The 20104-nt window shown below is 41.5% G+C and overlaps 1 protein-coding gene across 1 annotated transcript in view; it reads right to left on the bottom strand.

Annotated features, from left to right (window-relative positions):
• Nucleotides 1-20104, bottom strand: part of LOC108116624 (acetylcholine receptor subunit alpha-like 1) — a 58899-nt gene that overhangs the window by 15805 nt on the left and 22990 nt on the right. The window contains exon 3 of the mRNA XM_017228601.2: nt 4762-4971. Coding sequence (XP_017084090.1) covers nt 4762-4953 — 192 coding nt within the window. The 5' untranslated portion in view covers nt 4954-4971. The remainder of the gene's footprint in view (nt 1-4761; nt 4972-20104) is intronic.

Raw genomic sequence — 20104 nt, 5'->3', positions numbered from 1 at the left:
GGTCCGAATATAGAATGTCATACCTCGTTGAGTTTGTTTATAAATTTCAAGTCGATCTGGATTCCCATTTTAAAATGTCGAAATTTGGCCTTTTGGCCCTTATCGAAAATGCAAAAATTGCTTATCTCAGATTTTCTTCTCAAGGTCACAGTATTATGTTTATAACTAAGCCAATAATGACAATAATTTGAAATGGAATACCTCGATGAGCTTGTTTTCAAATGTCGAACTGCTTTCACAGTTTAAAATGTCGCAAAAATGTATAATGTGAAAATTCGATCATTCCATTTTCCGAATATAGGATGTCAAACCTCGTTTGTTTTTGTATTTCTAGTCGATCTGCATTAACTGTTTGAAATGCCAACTTATTGACATTTTTCGCAAAAAGGATTTTCCGGAAATCAACCGGAAAGTTTTACGTAGATTTAGTTTCGTTCGTTATGTTGACAAAACAGTGGTTCTTCGAATATAATATAAATTCTTCGGTTAAAAGTGCTGGTTCAGATTTGGACAGAAAAGTGAAGAATAAATTACGCTTGAAGATTTATTTTCAATCTTTTTTTTTCTACTTTCTTTTGAGTCAAAAGATAAATATTGCCTCATTGAAAATGTTTAATTTTTATTTTTTTAGCCTTGTAAGGCTGATCTAAACTGTGTTGAAAGTTAACTCCTTGCCCTTTTGGCAGTCCCATCTTTTAATTTCTTACCAATCTGTTAGAACCTCTGGGAAACCTTCTGGACTTGCTGCCTTCTCTTTAATATTAATTCGCAAGCCAGGCCAAACTCATTAAAAGCGGGGAAGCTCAATTGAAAAAATTAGAAAACGATAAAACTGCGGAATAAATCACTTAAGCGTTGAAAAATGTAATTAACGACAGAATGATAATGATGCGCCGTAACGCGTTTTTCGCATTTCTTTCCGCCGCAGAGTTAGGAACTGGTAGCTCTGGTGTGGCTGCGGGTGGAAACCTCAGGGACCGCGGCAATATGTCGAGGCACGCAGTGTTAATAGATTTTTCCAGCCATCATTCTTTACTCCCTACTACCGTATCCCGGTTTCCCTAACAGTAATCACCCGCTCAGAGGGCTCTTAGCCCTTCTGTGGACCAGGCCGCAGCTCGTGGAAAGGTCATTAGGCGAGGGCGACGCGGAAAACCGGCAATAAAACGACAAAGCCAAGAACCAGGCACAATGACTAAGAAAGGCGATGAGTACGGCATAAGGAAGAGATAAAATGTGCGGCATCAAGGGAGGGGGAAAGCCAAGCGAAGCGGCGACGAAGGGTATCCTTTATGCTTTATGTGGGGCATCCGTTGCAACCCGTGGCAAAAAGGGGAGCACTTGAAAGAAAGGGGAGATGCTTTATGCCAATGTATACAAATATTATTTATTAATTAGTAATTAAATGATTTTTATATAAAAAAAAGGTTTGTTACATTTCCATTAACTGCATTCTTAGTAGTAGTTAATATACATTTTAGCTTCAACGTTTTTGTTCCAGTGTACTCGAGAGATTAGTACAGTGGTTGTGCCGCAGTTTATCTCATAAGAAATTGAGAAATTTGCAATCAGGATGCCGAGTTGCACAGTAGAAGCCCTCGGGCAGTTCGCACCTAGGACTGTAATTGGTGTGTTGCTTTTGTCGTTGTTGCACGTCTCGCTTATTCGCACTTAGCACGGGCAAAGGGGGCAACGGTGGCTATACACAGGATTGCCCTGCACAGGATGCACAGGATATACAGCATTTAAATTGCTTAAGCCAAGTGCTTTAAGCAGTCGTCCTGCAGCAGGATTTGCATCTTGTGTTTCTGTTTGTGTGTGTGTGTGACGGGTTTTACCCACTCGAGGGAACCAGTTCAAGGCAGGATAGGATGGGCCAGGATTGCCCGGTGTCGTGCCCATGACTTGCCTGACTGGTCTTGTTTACAATTTAAATCGAATTTCCTGTGTGCTGTAAATAAACTTTGCAAAAGGCATTCCACTCGGCATACAAAAAAGTGTCCTGTGACCACACCAGCAGCAGGAGGAGCAGCATTTGAAAGGCGGTTGGTGTAAGCTGAATAAGCAGTAAATTAATTTCCGAAAATATCATGAAAAACGGTTTTATTTCAACAGCTCCCTTCTATAATTCCGACAATTATCAGGGGGGATTTAATGGGTATTTAAAATGTATTTAATTAAAGATAAATCCTTGCTAAATGTATTTGTTATTATGTTGAATGGTTTTATAGGTAGAATTGATCTAGGTTTAGATACATCAAAGTGTTAGTGACTACATAGAAAACTATCTTCTAACTACTAAAAGTAGGTTCTTTTAAAAGTCCTCCTTAGAATGGTCTATTAAATTGTAGTTCTGTACATTTCTGCTAACCCTTCGGCACACATTTATTTACCTGTAGTACCTGTATGGTATGCGAAAAGTTAATTTTCAGTCGTTTGTAAAAGGGAGCAGAGCACACAAGAGGCTTTGTTACGGTTGAATAGACCCCATTTTCGGTCTCTGTTTCAATTTCCCCAATAATATTTGAAATTTATGACCAACATGCAATTAACTGGCTCGAAAATGTGCAACATTTGCCATTTGAATGCGTTTGGGTGGCAAAATGTAAGCCGGTCTTACATGCCGGGCAAACAATGGCCATGTATGGAATTGCCTTTCTCAGGCACAAGAGCACATGTATGTCACCTGACCGAGCTGCAGTTATGCAACTAATAAGCCCAAGGTACTCAGCCATGGATCAGGTGACCGAGTAGCAAGCAGATGGAAAATTGCAAATTACAAATTCTACAGCCAAAACGCACGGCTGCTTTGTTGCTGCCCTCACATACTTTTCAAACCAACCCCAAACCCCCCCTCTGACAGTTGATTGCAATTTCCAGGACAACACAACAACTGCAACAACAACAACAACGGAAAAAAAAGAGAAAAAAGTATACAAGCACTGATTTCAGTGCGGAGAATTTACAAGCAATTGTATGCCAATAAGGAAAAGCAGGCAACACGTGTGTCCCGCAACAACAGCCACAGGGGCAGTCAAACAGGACCAAGAGGAAAACAGGAAGGGGGGAGCAAGGGGTGGCAAGTGGGTGCAAAAACGTGGACTACCAGTGGACTATTGCAATAAAAGAAATTCTGCGAATATTTCAAGCCAGTCAGCAGTCAAGCGCACACAGGGCGGCTGTGCGATATTTCTGTGTGCACCAGCTCGCATACACAGAAAAGCAATTTCGATATAAGCACCTTATGCCAGATGCCCAGATGCCAGCCCACAGTGGCCTCAAGCCGAACGAAATAATTGAAAAGGGTTGGGCTACGAAATCATCCTTCTGTTAGGAGCTATAATGTGATTAAAATGCATTTTAAATATCTTATTTAATGCCAGACTTGGTGTCTGGAGAGAGTTCTTAACTTATCTTGCTTTGAAGTTCTATGAACACTCTATAGGAAAGTTATAACCAATTTTATATATGGCTTAGAAACAACAGAGCCAGCTTGGATTGTTTTAGATGAAATTGGAACTTGAAACTCTGCAAATTCAATAATATGATTTTTTATTTTATTACAACCGATTTCTCCAAGATCAGTGCCAATGTGCTTTGCTATGACTGCTTCTGTTGCTGACTGCTGCTCCTGCCTGGCATGGCCTTTAGTGGTCTTGGTGCTTAGCGCGTGATTTATAACAGTAGGGGGGAAAAAATAGAAAGTCGAAAAAAAAACGAAGCCAAAGAACTGGCATTACAGAGCCAAAAGGCAGGGAGCAGAGACCAGAGCTCAGGAGCAACGGGAGCCAAGAACCACGGCGTAAAGCTCGGCTACTGTGTGGCCAAGAGCACGTAACTGTTAGCCGGTTTCCCCATTTCCGGCTGTCATGTGCAGCCAAACCGAGCAGAAGATTGTGCTCCATTTGCCTGGCCCACACACAAACGATCCTTGCCATGCCCAGCTGCAATTTAAGCCAGCGCCTCGATATTGCCACGACCGTTCATATACATATACATATATATGTGTGTATTTGATATATGCGGGTAAGCCGAAAACAGAGTGTTGCTCAATTTCGAATGTCCTGATGCCCCCTGGCATCCTTCGAAACCGATTCTCAACTGGCAACTGGCAATTGCATAGTTAATCAAGAAAACAATCAACTGAGGCAAAGCCATTGATTTATTATGCAAACAACAATTGAAACAATGAAGCGACGGGCCGCGGAGCGGTGGAATGGCTTAGTTGCCTGGCTTTTTAATCGCCGGGTAAACAGTTATTAATTGCGAATTGCGTCGATTGTTTGCTGTGGCTTATACAAATGCCATTGCGTACTTACCGGCGTCGCGGGGCTTTCGCGAATTAATCTGTTATGATTGTCATTTGATAAGCCCGTAACGCGGCTGGGGGGCACACTTGTCAAACAAATGGATTGCCTAGTTTGGCAGCATCGTTAGCAACAAATTTCAGGCGATTTGGATAGGGATCATGGAGGTGGGAATGGATAGGGATTACTTTCCCAAATTTCAACCATTAATCTATCATTTCGAGTTGGGAAGCTGAATATTTTCTTTTAAGTTCTTTAAGTAAAAACCTAAAAGAAGGTTTTAAAATCCCCCCAAGGAGAGTAAAATGAAAACTTTTGTTTTTACTCTGCAACTATCAAGAGAAAAGGGCATTTGATTTATGTTTAAAACGTGTTCTACGATTTTCTTCGATCCAAAAGGGAAACTTTAACTGAAAACGATAGAGAAATAAAAGGGAAGCTGACAAAAACTTACCACATCGATCAGCTGGGAGAGGCGCAGACCCATCTTAACAGTTAGGCGGTCCGAGTTGTTGCCCACGGGTCGGATGAGGCGATTGTAGTTGCTCAGCAGGTCGTCGTAGAGTCGCTTGGCATCCGGGTTGGCCAGTCCGCCGGTGGCAAAGTGTAATGCTATGAATACAGCGGCGAATAGAACGCTACCCATCTTAGGCCAGGTCCAACCCTGAAAGAGATATACAAACAGAACAAATAAATAAGGAAATAAGTTGCGGATAATGTCTTCTGGCAGTGCAGATTTAGTTCTGCTTGCATTAGCATTATTTCAGCATAAAACATAAAAACTTTTGCGCTGCAATTGTGCTGGGGAAATAGAGCGGGAGAACAAGGGTCGTAAATTTTGCAAAAGTGTCAAAAGTCTTAGAGCTTTGTTCCCTATTTGGGCACTATAGCAGCAGCAGAAGCAGCAGGAACAGCAGGAGCAGCAGAGCAGTAGAGCAGCGTGCAGCCATAAACACCATTTAATCTTTGGCTCAAACACTCAAGACACCATCGCAAACATGCATGTCTGGCTGAATGTGTGAGTGTCCTGAAGCATCCTTCCGCTTCCTTCCGCATCCTGGCAACTCCTGGCCACCATGTGCTCAGCATTTTTGTTATTGCTCAATCCCAGAGTCCAGCCCACACAATTACCCAGTCACACTACACACTCCCACTCAATATGCGTTTCTGCATTTTATGCATAAAAATCCTTGCGTTCTTCCAACTGACAGCCTCAAGTGCTGTCGTGTACAGCTACATTAGGTACAAACAAGCAATTATAATCAATTCCTTGGCATTCTGGCCAATTAGTAGAAGTTTCTTGAGTGCTCAGATGCACAGAAAAATGTCAGATGTATCTGAACCAGCTATATATATATGTATTAACAAGCAAATATTAGCCTGGTGGCTCTCGTAATTGAGACAAAGGATCAATTGTTTGTTTAAGCAGAAATTCATAAGGAAAGAATGATATCGAAAAACAAATCGTTTCACACTGCAAACGAAGTAAATTGCTATTTACATAGAATTCATGACCAGGTCGATGAAGCTCTTAGCTCTTTTGGCTAACTTAAACAGCCACTTGACCAAGTGGTTTTATGCCGACTCAAGATTTGGCCAGGCAGGCCAGCCAACTGTAACCTAAAACTTTTAACTGAAAAACTGTAAACTGTAAACTGAAAACTGAAAACTTTGCTGTCTCTAGTTTTAACTTGATTTTTTTTTGTCTTCCTCCTTAACTCCGTAAAAGTTTTCTGCAAAAGATTTTATGTGTCAGAGGGAAAAGTTTTCCATAATTTGATGTGTACATATAGGATATGTGAGGAGAGTGGAAGCGAATAGGAAAATGGTATGCCCTCGGCCAATTACATTTATCAATTTGATGGTTTCAACTGCGACGAGGCTAAATTAATTATGCTAATTTGATGTGTAAATTGTTTGTAATTTGTGCATTGATTTCATAAAAATGCGTCGCTGTTTTTCGCCTCGAAATAAATCAAATCACATACCGACGTCTGCATAATTCAGCACAAAACACGTGTCAGTGACCGCAGAACAAAGCAAAAACAGCATGGAAAGAAATATAATAATAATAATATGTAATAGCGGAGTGGGCAACATGACACATACAGAAAATGGCGACAGGGCACACACACACACACAGCAGTGAACAACGAAAATGGCCGACATAAACAACGACAACCAAAATGAATGTCATTTCGAGGGCTATTTATGCGCCTCTTAGTTGGCAGATTATTTCATTTTCATTTCCATATGACCATTTATATTTATTTATTATTTATACTTCCCTCACGCACACAAACGCACACAAACACACTCACAATTCTGGCCACAATTTGGCTTGCTGCGGCTGTCAACGCTGCGTATGCGCAATATTATTTGCTGACTATTTATTAATATATATATATATCAGGAGTGTGTATGTGTGTATAAACTTTTCGTTTGAGCACTGCTCTCCATAAAAACCAGACGATGACGTGTCCTGCCCCCAAAAATAGCTAGCAGTGCCATTAATGAAAAATGTAAACTGCAAAACTTTGCCATGGAATTTTCGCTGTTTTTTTGTTGGGAAAGTTTTAGAAGGACTACGAATGCTAGCCAAGAGAGTACAGTGGAGTATTATGCAGAGTAAAAGTGAAAGAGGAATCTATATTATATTCTCTCTATATGAGTATATATAGTTAAGGAGAAGTTATCTTATGATCTGATAGATAATGTATAGATTTCATATGTGGATTAGGCGAGACCATATTTACGTTGTTTTTATATTGAATTTTTTAAATACCCAAAATTAATTCCATCTAGACCACTGTTCGCTATTTTAATTACACAAATGTTCCCTTTTCATTTTGCTTATTCGGAGTTGGCAGCATAATGAAGCCAAAAAACTGACATTGACTGCGGGCCACAATTTTAATTGCAATCAGGAAAATACAGAAAAAAGAGCGTAGATAGAGAGAGCAGAACTGGTTTATTGCAGAATGAACTTGATTTGAGCACTTGCAGGAAAAACTGTGTGCTTTCTCAAAGGGGGACCTGTGAAATAAACGCCCGATGCTTCATCCTCATTTGGCGGGGATTGAAGTCCACTGCGACCGCGATTAGTTGCAGGAGCAGAAAGAATATGAGCAGTGGCAGTCCCCTTCCAGCCAACAGCTGAGCAAATTGTTATGTAATTGCCCTATGTGTATAGTGAGATACACAATCCACTATAATACACTGCCACATACAACAACAAAAACGAAAAAGAGTAAGAGACAAACACTGCTGTCCTGTTTTCCCCAGTTTTCTTCTACCATTTTATTAGCACTTGTTGGTTGGTTGGTCGAAAGGAAAGGGGCGCTGGCATAAAAATAATAAGTATCAAAAATAACTGACCAGCTCTATGGCCGTAAAGAGAACGAGACGAACATTGAATGCACTCGACGTGTCCGACGGCGGCTATAATTTCAATCACTTCCCCAGCAACTGCAGCAAAGGCAGTGGCAGTGGCAGGAGCAGCCAAAATGTGGCATTAAAAACACTCGTAAACGTTGCTGGGGCAGGGAAAGGCGGCAAAGCTAGGGTGTGGATTTTAGTGTATCCGCTTTTCCTTTGCCTTCCTTATTATTTTTCTTCCTTTTTTTGCCAGAGTGCAGCCAGCGAAATTGCTGCAAATATTGAAAGAGAAACTATTTGTTAGCTAGCCGTCAATTTGTTCGTAATGAGCTGCGGCTGAGTCCGAGTCCCAGGATCCTTTGTTGCTGTACTGGCTGTGCTGTGCCACAAATGAAAATGTCTTTCAGCGTGGTAAATATTTTATGTCATTTCTGTGCTCGTCTTTTGTGCGCTTACTTGTAGTTGCCTCTCTCTGGGTGATTTCTTTTTTTTTTCTGTTTGCTTTTTTCGGTTCCTCTGCTTGTTGTTCCCTTTTTTTTTTGTTTGGCATTTTTAAGCGCCAGTAAATTTTTTAGTAGGCAGAGCTGCGCAAGGCAACCGCAGCAAGAGCACCAAAAGCGGCAACAATAACCAAGTGAAGCTCTGCCGGAAACGGCGTCGACGGCAACATGGCTGGCGAGTCAACTTCCGCTTTGTATATATGGGTGTGGGTGTAAGGGTGTTACGGGTAGATGTGTGTGGGTGCTCTGGGCTGAGGGGCTCTTGCAATTTTCCAGTCGAGTTCGTTTTTCATTTCCGTGTTATTTGTTTTGCATACGCCGCTCCGTCCCTTATCCAATTTCTTTGTTACTCTCGCGCTGCCTTTTTCGTTGCATACTTCTGGGCTGATATATTAACATGGCCACAACGGCAGCTGCCATTTTTTGGCATTGTTGCTGTAATTGCTTTTGTCTCTGCGCCCCCGTAATTGAATTCCACTTCTCCCCAGCAAAAAGACCCATCATCATCGCACTTAATCCGTTGGTTCCCCATGCGAATCAACTCGTCTCGCAGCGAGAAAAACGGTGCAGTCAGAGAAAAAGTTTTCAAATAAAGAAGTAAAGGTGTTTCTCTTCGTTTATTTTGCTTTATAATCGCTGCTCCTTTCTAACAGCGTAATTAATGCTTTAAATGAGTATTTAGAGTATTTATTTAAATTGGTTTCTTTGAGTGCTTAAGGTCTCTACTGAACTCAAGCCATTCGAGTGCCTAATTTATTCAAATATATATTCTTTGTAATTGCAGATGGTCTGTCCTTCTCATTGATTGGCCTGTTATTAGCTGACTGTCCATCTGGCTGAGTGCATTTTTACCAAATTATGCAAATTTACCCAAGAATTATGTGCAGAATCTGATGCATGCATAATTTGTAGATGTTTTTAAGTAATTTCTTTGGCAAATGCAAAAGGGCGGCTCTCGGAAAATTCATAGCCGAAAGCTAAAAGCCAGCACACAAATCGAATGGGGAATGGGGTGGAACAGGGGATAGGGGATAGGAAAAGAGATAGAGATATAGAGAGAGAGTTGTATAATCAAAGGAACGCACACACACACACACACACACACCCATAATCTGGCTAAAGGTGGGCCAAAATACCTGGCAGAGTTTTTTTCGTGTACTTTTTGTTGGGTAAAAGTAAAAGCAGAAATTTTGTTATTTGAACTTTTGCTCATGAGCGCCCTCAGGTAGCTTGTTAAACATTCTTGGGTTGCCTATATATATTTATATATATACATTTATATACACAAAAATATGTAAGTGTGTGTGTGTATATATTTTCTTTTCGAAAAAAAGAAAACTTCAACTTGAAACATGAAAATTTGCATATGATAAGCAAATAAGCAGATGTATGCAAGGTAGCTGGCAAAAAGTTTTATTAGATTCTTGATTCGTGAAAGGAAAAGGGTGAGGGTAAGGGTAAGGGTAAGGGAAGAGCCGGGGCTCGTGGCAGGAAGCGCGCTTTTGTGGCTTGTTCTGGCCAACTGAGGTTATGAATATGCGGCCCAAAAACCTTTGGAAATATGCGAAACATTTGAAAATTATTTTTGCATAAATAACATTTGTGAAGTCTCCTGCGTGTGTGTAAGTGTGTGTGTGTATGTGAGACAGCCCAAAGGGTTCCAAATGAGCTCAAACATCTGAGCATTAGGGCCCAAAGAGGCTTACCAACTACCAATGCATAGTCGCTTGAGCAAGGCAAATGATGTGCAAATATGCGTGAACCGCACACAAATGGTGAAACTGGAATCGTACAATGCGGCGAATGCGCAATATTTAATTTCAAGTGCTTCGAGCACACACACACAGGTACACAGCGCACGACACAGACAAAGCTAATTTTTCGCTTAAATGTGTGTGAGCTGGGGAGAATGTATGTCTGTGTGTGTGGGGAAGCATGAAATGCACTTGCTTTCACCATCAGCGCTTTAAATAAAATATTAGCATTTATTGCCTTCTGCACTCAGCGGACTATTTAGGCGGAGCTGGGGCGACGGGATGTACGGCGAGGATGCAGGATGCACAGGATGTGCGGGGTGCTGAGATGGAATACGGAATGGGAGTCGTAACTTGCTCTAAGTGCTATGCAAAAGGGTTGCTGCCCCGACCCAGGTGAATTGCCGCTGCCGAGGAAGCGGAAACTGCAACATCAACAGCAGCGGCGCTAATGTGGCAGAGTTACACGGGTATTTGCCACGTATTTAAATTTTATCGGAAAATATGTAAGAGAGATAGTTTAAGTTCTTTACTTTGCTTAAGATTTCAGAAATACTCATTATTAACAAGTTTATTTCCTTCTTACTTCTAACTAAGATCAGGATTTAGATTTTGATAAATAATTTGCCGAACACTTTTAATTAGAAATTTATTAATTCACTAAAAGCTTAAATGTACGTAAGTGGAATAGCAAGTTGGAGATGTAAAGTGGAGATACTTGAATGCGTGGCATCTCCTTGATTGCCAGACATTAATAAATTCAAATACTCTGTTCTGGAAACCCTATCCATAAGCGGACTAATAGTTGCAATCCATCCAGAGTACTCGAGCTGACTTATTCTGCCAATTACTTAACAGATGATGTGTCCGACTCGAGTGCAAGCTTCATCAGTCAGCGCCAAGTGCAGGGCGTTGCTGCGGTTAATTTGGCTTAAAGCCACACAAATTGCTGGCCATATTGCTAGGGAAGTACTTGCTGCTTGAATTCGCAACTCATGCAGGAGTAACCGACCACTCGTAAGCAGTGATCTTGGTGAGGGGACGCACAAAATGCTCGCACTTAAACCAATTGAGCTTTAAACGCCAAAGTGACAAAGGGGCAACAATGGCTACAATTTCAGCAACATTTACCAGGACAATCGGCAGCAGTGACAGCTCAGCTGGATGCTCAACGTACACGGACACAATGGGATATGGATATGGATTGTGCTGGAAATGCATCTCACTTATGGCCCGTTGACTCCACTTTGAGAGCCATGCACTCGAGGATTCTGTGTGTGTCTGTCTTGGTGGCACTTGCATTATCCCATCTGCTTATCAATAAACAGCAGTACCCGCTGGGGCATAGAAGTGCCAAACTGTTGCTTTCACTTTGCCACCAATAACTTACGAAACTATATATCCTCGAGGACACGCCAATTGGCCGAGGACGCAGGTGTAGGATTTTTTAAATTTTCATCTCGACTTTCTTTTTGGTGAAGATGAGCCACGCGACTTTATGGCCAAACTTATGGCAAGTAAGTTGGCTTATGCAAAAGCTCTCTTCAAGCTCTGTTTTATGTGGCCATCAAAAAGTTTCATACGCCACGTAGGCCCATCCGAGTTAATTATGTTTATGCAATGTCATTTACATAAGAAAGACCAAGAGAGCAGCGTCTGGTCTGAAACGGCGTTTGCCTTGTACATCAAAATTTCAGAGTCCCGGATCACAACACAAGATGTATTCATAATAGCCCAAGGTGTTAATTTAATAAACGAATTACGAAAACATGAAGTGCCCGAGGCAGGAACTAAAATGTCACGGTTAATGCTAATTCTCAGACGAGATGTCCTTTGCATAATGTCAATTTCTGATGGGCAATTATGCTAAGTAATTTCGAGGGGCGAAGGAGAGCTTGGTGTCATACTAAAAGATAAATCGGCAAATGATTAGTTCTAGACAACCATTAACTTGTCTAAAATTACTTAATCGGATTTGGGTTTCTGATTAATTATTTCAAAGTTAAAAATATTTTTTTTTTTTTTTTTTCTTAATTTATTTACAATCTGTTTTTATAAACAATAAGTAAATTTTAGAATTAATATTAAATAACAGGAATAGCAGTTTTCCAGTGAACCCTGCTATTATATACAACATCGTTTCTGTTAATTGAATTTATCTATCGGGGAGATCTAGTATGTGGTATCTTTTTAGTCTTCTTAATGATAAGCTGTTATCTACTAGACTTAAGGCTAAATTATTTTCATGATTATGGAGTCTGTCGATATATTTTTTACTAATTTTATTTATAAAGATTGTTGAACAATATTTAGGCTATTTTTCCTAGGGTTGAGCTCATAAATGTATTATAACAAGACGTAGAGCCAAAACAAAGACAGTTCTGTGCAGCTAACGACCAAAACTTTAAACCCCTTTACTTGCAATTATCATTACTGTTCTGATTTTTTGGTGCGAGCTCTGATATAATGGCTGAAAAATCAGGAAGCCTATTTTTAACAGAAATTTGCAATATTGTGTTCGGTTTTTAGCTCTAGCTTGATCAAAACAAGTCGTACAGCCAAAAGAACAACTGTTTTGTGCTGCTAACGACCACCACGTACCACCCCTATCATTCGTTTTTCAATTTTGGGAAATTCAATTTTCGGCTAAATTTCGCATTTTTGATTAGGGGTACCATCATCAAAATTTTCAAAAAATAGCCGAAAATGAAGTTTTCCAGATTTTATTGAAACTCGATTGGGAATCAAAGCAATTAAATTACAAGCCCTACGAGCTATTACGTTCCTCATTTGGACCATTTTTGGCTGTGCTATGGCTAAAAAACTGATTTTTTTGCGCCCAACGTCAAGTATACGTCGTTCGACAGCAGAGAGCCAGGTTTTGTTGCCGTTTGTTAGCTCTAATTTTGTCGCACGGCTAAAACAGTGACTTTTTTATGCAGCAAACAACCAAAACTTTAAGCCCCTATACTTGCTTTTATCATTACTGTACTGATTTTTTGGTGCGAGCTCTGATTTAAGGGCTGAAAAATCAGGAGGCCTATTTTTAACAGAAATTTGCAATACTGTGTTCGGTTTTTAGCTCTAGCTCGGTCAAAAGAAGTCGTACAGCCAAAAGAACAACTGTTTTGTGCTGCTAACGACCACCACTTACCAGCCCTATCACTCGTTTTTCGATTTTGGGAAATTCAATTTTCGGCTAAATTTCGCATTTTTGATAAGGGGTACCATCATCAAAATTTTCAAAAAATGGCCGAAAATGAAGTTTTCCAGATTTTAATGAAACTCGATTGAGAATCAAAGCAATCGAATTACTAGCCCTATGAGCTATTACATTCCTCATTTGGACCATTTTTGGCTGTGCTATGGCTAAAAAACTGATTTTTTTGCGCCCAACGTCAAGTATACGTCGTTCGACAGCAGAGAGCCAGGTTTTGTTGCCGTTTGTTAGCTCTAATTTTGTCGCACGGCTAAAACAGTGACTTTTTTATGCAGCAAACAACCAAAACTTTAAGCCCCTATACTTGCTTTTATCATTACTGTACTGATTTTTTGGTGCGGGCTCTGATTTAAGGGCTGAAAAATCAGGAAGCCTATTTTTAACAGAAATTTGCAATAGTGTGTTCGGGGTTTTAGCTCTAGCTCGGTCAAAACAAGTCGCACAGCCAAAAGAACGACTGTTTTGTGCTGCTATCGACCACCACTTACCAACCCTATCACTCGTTTTTCGATATTGGGAAAATCAATTTTCGGCTAAATTTCGCATTTTTGATAAGGGGTACCATCATCAAAATTTTCAAAAAATGGCCGAAAATGAAGTTTTCCAGATTTTAACGCAAATCGGTTGGGAATCAAAGCAATCAAATTACAAGCCCTAAGAGCTATTACATTCCTCATTTGGACCATTTTTGGCTGTGCTATGGCTAAAAATCTGATTTTTTTACGCCCAAAATCAAGTATACGTCTTTAGACAGCGGAGATCCTGGCTTCGTTGCTGTTTCTTAGCTTAAACTTTGTCAAAACAAGACGAACTATTGATACAGTGACTGTTTTATGCAGCTTACAACCGAAACTGTAAAGCCCTGTACCAACTTTTAATATTTAAGGTAATCAATCTTCAGGCTCCTAAACATCAAAAATGACGTTTAGAATGGTTTAAAGTTTCCCTGAGAACATTATTAACGATTCAGTTAAACGGGCAGTTCCTTTGGCAGTTAAGGCTGTCAAAACTGCAAACATGGCTTTTATGGCTCGGCAAGGTAATTCCGACAAAGGGTGGTATGAGTCCACCTTCTCCATTTCCCCTCCCACTGCAGGAACCTCACGAGGAATAGTTTCATGCACGCAGCTAAAATTCGTGGCATACTTTCTGGGGCCGTCAGAGAAACTGAAACTGCTGCTGCTGTAGCAGCTAAGAACTGAAGAATGTTGAGACTTGCGGCTATGAAACAGCATGCCAAAAAGCAAATAGACGCTGCAAACTGGGGCTGGGGTCCCGTGCCACGCCCCGAAACTAGCAAATATGTAGGTTGCCACCGCCCCTCAGCTACCCGTGAACTAGTTTCGCGCGCGTTCGCTTTAAATTATCTTTGATGCGAAAACTGAGGGGGAGTGGGGGGTCTGGAAGCGGAAAATTGTGGGTGGAGGTTGGGAAACGAATTGCCGCAGGTGTCAAAAACACACAGACAAAGTCAATTTGCGCTGGCAGACGACAGGACATGCCGGCGGATGGTATGATGGTGTGGGCATAAGGTATGGGTATGGGAATGGGCATAAACAGGGGCGTGGGCGTTGGTAGTTTCCAGTGGGACGGTGGGCAGGCAGCAAGCAGCAAACACAGAGCGGTAAGCGTGTGCTGCTCATTACGCGGCGCCTTTGATGTGCAGCAAGCCGTCGTAAAGTGCCGGCAGCAACAACAAACAACATTACAAGCGCCAAGTGGCCCGCTTTCTGCTTTCTGCTCTCTGATTATAATCATCATGATAAGTACTCTATATACCACCACCACGGGCCACGCCCACTAGTTGGCTGTCTAACAATGGCAAGCCGCAAGCCCTTGCTTTCCCATTTGATGTCGCATTTACCGCAGACGTGGCGGGGCAAAGCAATGAGAATGGGTTCCTGCCCCCCACTAATTTTGGGGTGGCAAGAATTTAATGTGTTCCACCTGCACAACACCTCGCGGTGCTCCTCGTGTTTATCTTTAATGCATACAAATAATGCACAAACTGCAAATGCTGATGGCTAGGGCAATGGCACCGGCGACCGGTAACTCGACACGCCATAAAATCAAGACACACGCCATTTTACAGCCACCAGCAGCAGCAGTATCAGCATCAGCATCGGCATCTGGCAAATTGGGGCCACGCCCATGCCACAAGAACTCCCATTCAATTCAGGCAAATGGGAAAAGCGTTACACAGGGCGAAATCTATATGATCTTCTCTGTGCAGCTTACACTGAACTTCTTTTAAGGATATAAAACCCTGTTAGTGGTAAAATAATGAGGTTTCTTATACAGCAGATGGCAATCTAAGCGAGCTAAACTTTCATAAATTTCGGCAACTCTCATCATCTTTCAGGCGTTGTCAGAATCAAATTGATAGTCCCAGTTCGATTTTCAGCACTCGGAGGAAACAAAGCATAACCGGCTGTTGAAATGACTTTTACCCATTTTGATAGATAGATAGAGAGATACTCGTGGAAAACCCTGGGAGCCTAGAGCCGGTAACTAGCCGAAGACTAGAGGAAAAACAATGCCGACAGCTGCCGAGGCCTGTCAATATTTCAGAGGAGCGGCTACATTAATCAAACGGACATGAAGTCCCACTCGCTCACCTATTTCAAGTGATTTGGGCAGAAATAATTGGCTGGCTGTATACGAGTATGGGAGAGAGTAAGGGGTTTGGGTTATTGACCAGTGAGGGTTGTGTGTTGCCCCGCTGCCAATTTCTGTCATTGGATATGCACAAAAGATTTATGAGTTAATTAATGTAGCGAAGTGTGCCAGTGTAGAAGCGGATTCCATTGTTGAGTATGATTAATGCGTTTGTCGTTGCTTTTTTGTCTGCGCCGGAAACGGAAACGAAATTGTTTGTCCCGACCGGAGCTTAGCTTCTTTTCTTTAAAGCATCAACAAAGTCAACTTAATGCATTAAAGTGCATCAAATTGAGGTCACTTGGCTGCAAGGATGACGAAGGAAATGCGGTTGGCTGACGCGTCTGCTCCACTTGGTGGTCGTAACTCATTCATAGCTCATAAACGGTGCTAATATTGAGTGTCGATTTTCCACCACACTAGCCCAGGACATTGCACCAATGTCTCTCTTTCACACTTTCCCACTTTTCCCCGCCATCTACCGCCGCATGATTTTCCTCAAACATCTGTGTGTGTGTGTGTGTGTGTGTCTGTGGTGTTGGTGTGAACAATGCAGCTGTTTTCCTCGGCTTCTCTATTTTCTGCGACCCGCTTTTTGTGCACTGGCGACGACGAGGACGACGGTTTACGGACTATAGACCACGGACTAAGGACTCCCGACTACGGCGGCAGCTGCTTCATTACGGAAGTCAGTTTCCTGTTAATAGTTTAACATAAACTGTGGTAAAAAGTGCACGCCGCCGCCTGCCGTCGGTTTTATTGATTATCGCTATTGCTCCTGCACCCGCTGCACGGATACTTACACTGCATTCGCCATTCTGCACCGGAAGTTGACACACTTAGCAAAATGGCGGCCACCCGCAACCCAAGATGGCCTACAAACTGTCGGGCAATTCATAAAAAATTCATTTTCATGTAGCTTGAACGGGGTTTTAAATTTAATTTTTGCTCTTCTTTTAGTTAACTTTCTTCAATGGGTTTAATTTTGTATCTTAACACTCGTTCACGTACTAACAGCATCTTACGGCTGCTGACCTTAAGATTGTGGTTCTATCGTTTAGAGGAAAGCCTTAGAGCTGGCCAGGAAAGGTGACCCTTTACTAATAGGTTTAATGACAATATTGCTTCGTTAGGAACTTCAGTTAACTTCCGGCATTCTCCTCTAAACATCTTTGAGTTAAAAACAACTATCTCAGAACTTTAAATATTTTTTTAAATTATTCATTTACGACATCTTCCGAGGGCTATCTACCCTTCGAAACTTCCTTCTAGTCTAACAATTCAACTTATTTTTTGTAGCGCCGCATGCTTGGGACAAAACACAGTCATAAATTTAAATCAAACGCTCTGACAGGCGGCCAAAAACGATTGCAAATTTATCTATAAGAAGGGCAAGACAGCATTTGAAACTTGGACAACAGATGTCCGCTTAAAATTATTTCTTGGCATAGATACAAACGCAGAGAAAATGTATATAAATGTTATATAATAAATATAGGTTTGAGTACAGTAGAGGAAAGGAATATAGATTTTTGATTTATGCGCCAAGGTTTTGGTGCTATGACTAATTATGTGCGGAGTTTTTGAATGGACGATTGATTGATTGATTGATGGATGGGTTTGTTTGGCGCTCATTATTTGCAAAATTGATATTGTAAAACAGATGTTTCCGCTCCCACTTCATTGTTATTTAATTACCGCCCCAGATATCAGGGGCACGAAGTTTGGCGCTTGATTAATGTTTGACCATCGTTTTCGCAGTTTGCAGGTAGGAAATGAGCGATGCAATCGATAAATGAATAAATGACAGCTAATTAATCCAAACAAGCAAAGGCACACGCATACATATACATTGCGGGTAATTATTATACAGGACATTCACTGTGTCCTTGTGGCATTTTAAATGCATTTTCATTCGCCACGAAGGGCGAAAAAGTGAAAAGCATTAAAAATTCATTAGCATTTAACTGACAGGGCATATCGATATACAATATGCACTGCAATGCCAATTAGGCAGCAGATCGATTGCTGTCTTAGCCATCATTGTCGTCATGTTACTCTTCTCCGGGGGCGTCGAAATTGGTCATATCCCCGGGCCAAGTTCACTGAAGTGAGAGCTTTATTGACTTAGGAGCAGCCACAGCAGCCGTTCTATGTCGGCTCAAAACCAACAGGATGGATAGCAGGAATCAGGATTCTGAATAACATGGACAGCTAGAAACACCCACAACATCTGCAATCTGAATGCATGAGGAGGATGCATGTGGATATGGGGTGGATTTGGTGGCCAGGAGAAGTGCCGTCGTTCGGTCTGACTTATGCATTGCCACGCATGAATTATTCAAATACTATGCCCATGCTATATGCATAGCTGGGAGCTGGAAGCTGGAAGCTGGCAAAAATGAAAACGAAAACCAAAACTCAAACAGCATAAACTGCAGCCACTCGAATTGGATTGAGTTTTCTGCTGCAAATGCAACTGCAACTGCCACTGCAGCTGCAACTGAGGGGTTAGCAGGCAGCAGTGGGCGTGGCCTGGCCTGGCCCGAAAGTCACACAAACACGAAGGCAAATACGAGATGGTAAAACAGAGTTATGATGAAAAACATTCGAATGCATAGCCCATTTAAACGCAAGGTTAGCAAACCAACATGTTCATTTGAAGTTCGTCTATGTAAAAATGGAAAAATTCAATTTCTCTGTGTGTGTGAGTGAAATCTGGCACAAATTGTGAAACTGGGTGAAAATAAAAAGAAAAAAAAAACAGAAAGAGGAAAACCGTATTTCCGTAAATAAACTAGCACACACATAACCAGCCACAAAAGCGATTACGCCAACATCCACGAAACTCCCATCGAAATCGAGGGAAGAAGACCCTCCACAAGCATGGAAACTAAATTATTGTGTAACTTTTTGGGGCAAAGGCAGAGGCAAAGGCAATTTGATAAATTGCCGAAATCGCTGCCGCCGAGCCTGGGATGAAACCGAAAATGATGTGATTCCGACTGGGAGTAGCACTTAGCCGCCTTTCGATCCCCGCATATTTGCTCAACTTAATGGCTAAAAAGCAACAGAAGCGCGTAGTTCGATTATTTAATGCAAATCCAATGCATTGTCAATCAGCCAGACAGACTCCTCATCTACTCATCTTCTCATCTCCTCTCGACGGCACAGTTGGCAAAGCGATTTTCAATTTCCAATTTCAAATTTCAATTCTATGCAAAGTAGACGATGACTATCCTCCTCCACGAGTATGTGTGTGTGCCAACTATTGACACAGAACTCACACCCACACACACACACTGGCTCAACCCCCCACTCATACACTCGCATGGCAGAGCACTTGAGCAAATACCCGACGATCCGAGACCCAGAGACAATGCCAAGCGGCGTGGGCTGGCAGAGGTATTCCAGGATTCGAGGGGCTTCTGGCTGTTCCGGCATCTAAATTCGCTCCAATTAATGCTGGAATTTGTGCTAATTTTAATAGAATTTTCATCACAAAGGCTAGGGGAGAATCGCTTCTCTTAGTTTTGGTCATCAACTCAAATATGTTGTGTGCTTTAAATATCTTCTATAGAAACAATTATAGAAATATTCCCTCAAAGTAACAGATATTGGTAATAGAAACTTTGAAAAAGTGAAAACGTCTTTGGGTAATTTAATATATTATTATTATATTTTAACATGAAATTAAATAGAAATACGAAAAAAGGAAAATAAATATTCAAATTATTTTCATAATTTAAGATTATGAACAAATTCCCCCTTGAAAATGCAAATAAAATGAGAAATATTTGCAGTTTTTCCTAGTGAAATTCCTTATATAAACCCCCTCTTAGACCCCCTGGCTCAGCTATACTACCGCCTTTGTCAATCTATATCTGGCTTTATCTGCCTCGCACCATCGCCTATAGTTTACTCGCGCTAATAGCATTGAACGAGCTGGAAATCAAAGCACCGACATCCAGCTGAGACTCCCCATTTCGGACCCGCCCTTCAACCCGATATCTGCCCTTTTGTCTCCAGTCGCGTGTCGCAAGTGCATTCAATTACTTGATGTGTCTATATGGCAGCTACAATGTCTCTTCGTGCCCCTCTCCCCCTTTAGTATCACGGAGCGCGTTTAATACAATTGCCATTTTGTAGCGAAAGCAGGCAGGCAATATGGCTTGAGAGAGGGAAAGCAAATTGTAAAAGGTATAAAATTGATGGATAAAATGATGCAATGGCACTGGCTTTTCCAGCATCCTTAGCATCAGCTACGGGATTTTTGCTGAGACACTG

The sequence above is a fragment of the Drosophila eugracilis genome, unplaced genomic scaffold (genome assembly GCF_018153835.1).
Source record: "Drosophila eugracilis isolate 14026-0451.02 unplaced genomic scaffold, ASM1815383v1 contig_75, whole genome shotgun sequence".
NCBI lineage: Eukaryota > Metazoa > Arthropoda > Insecta > Diptera > Drosophilidae > Drosophila > Drosophila eugracilis.
The sequence above is the reverse complement of the archived record's forward strand: the minus strand, read 5'-3'. Positions and strand labels throughout refer to the sequence as shown.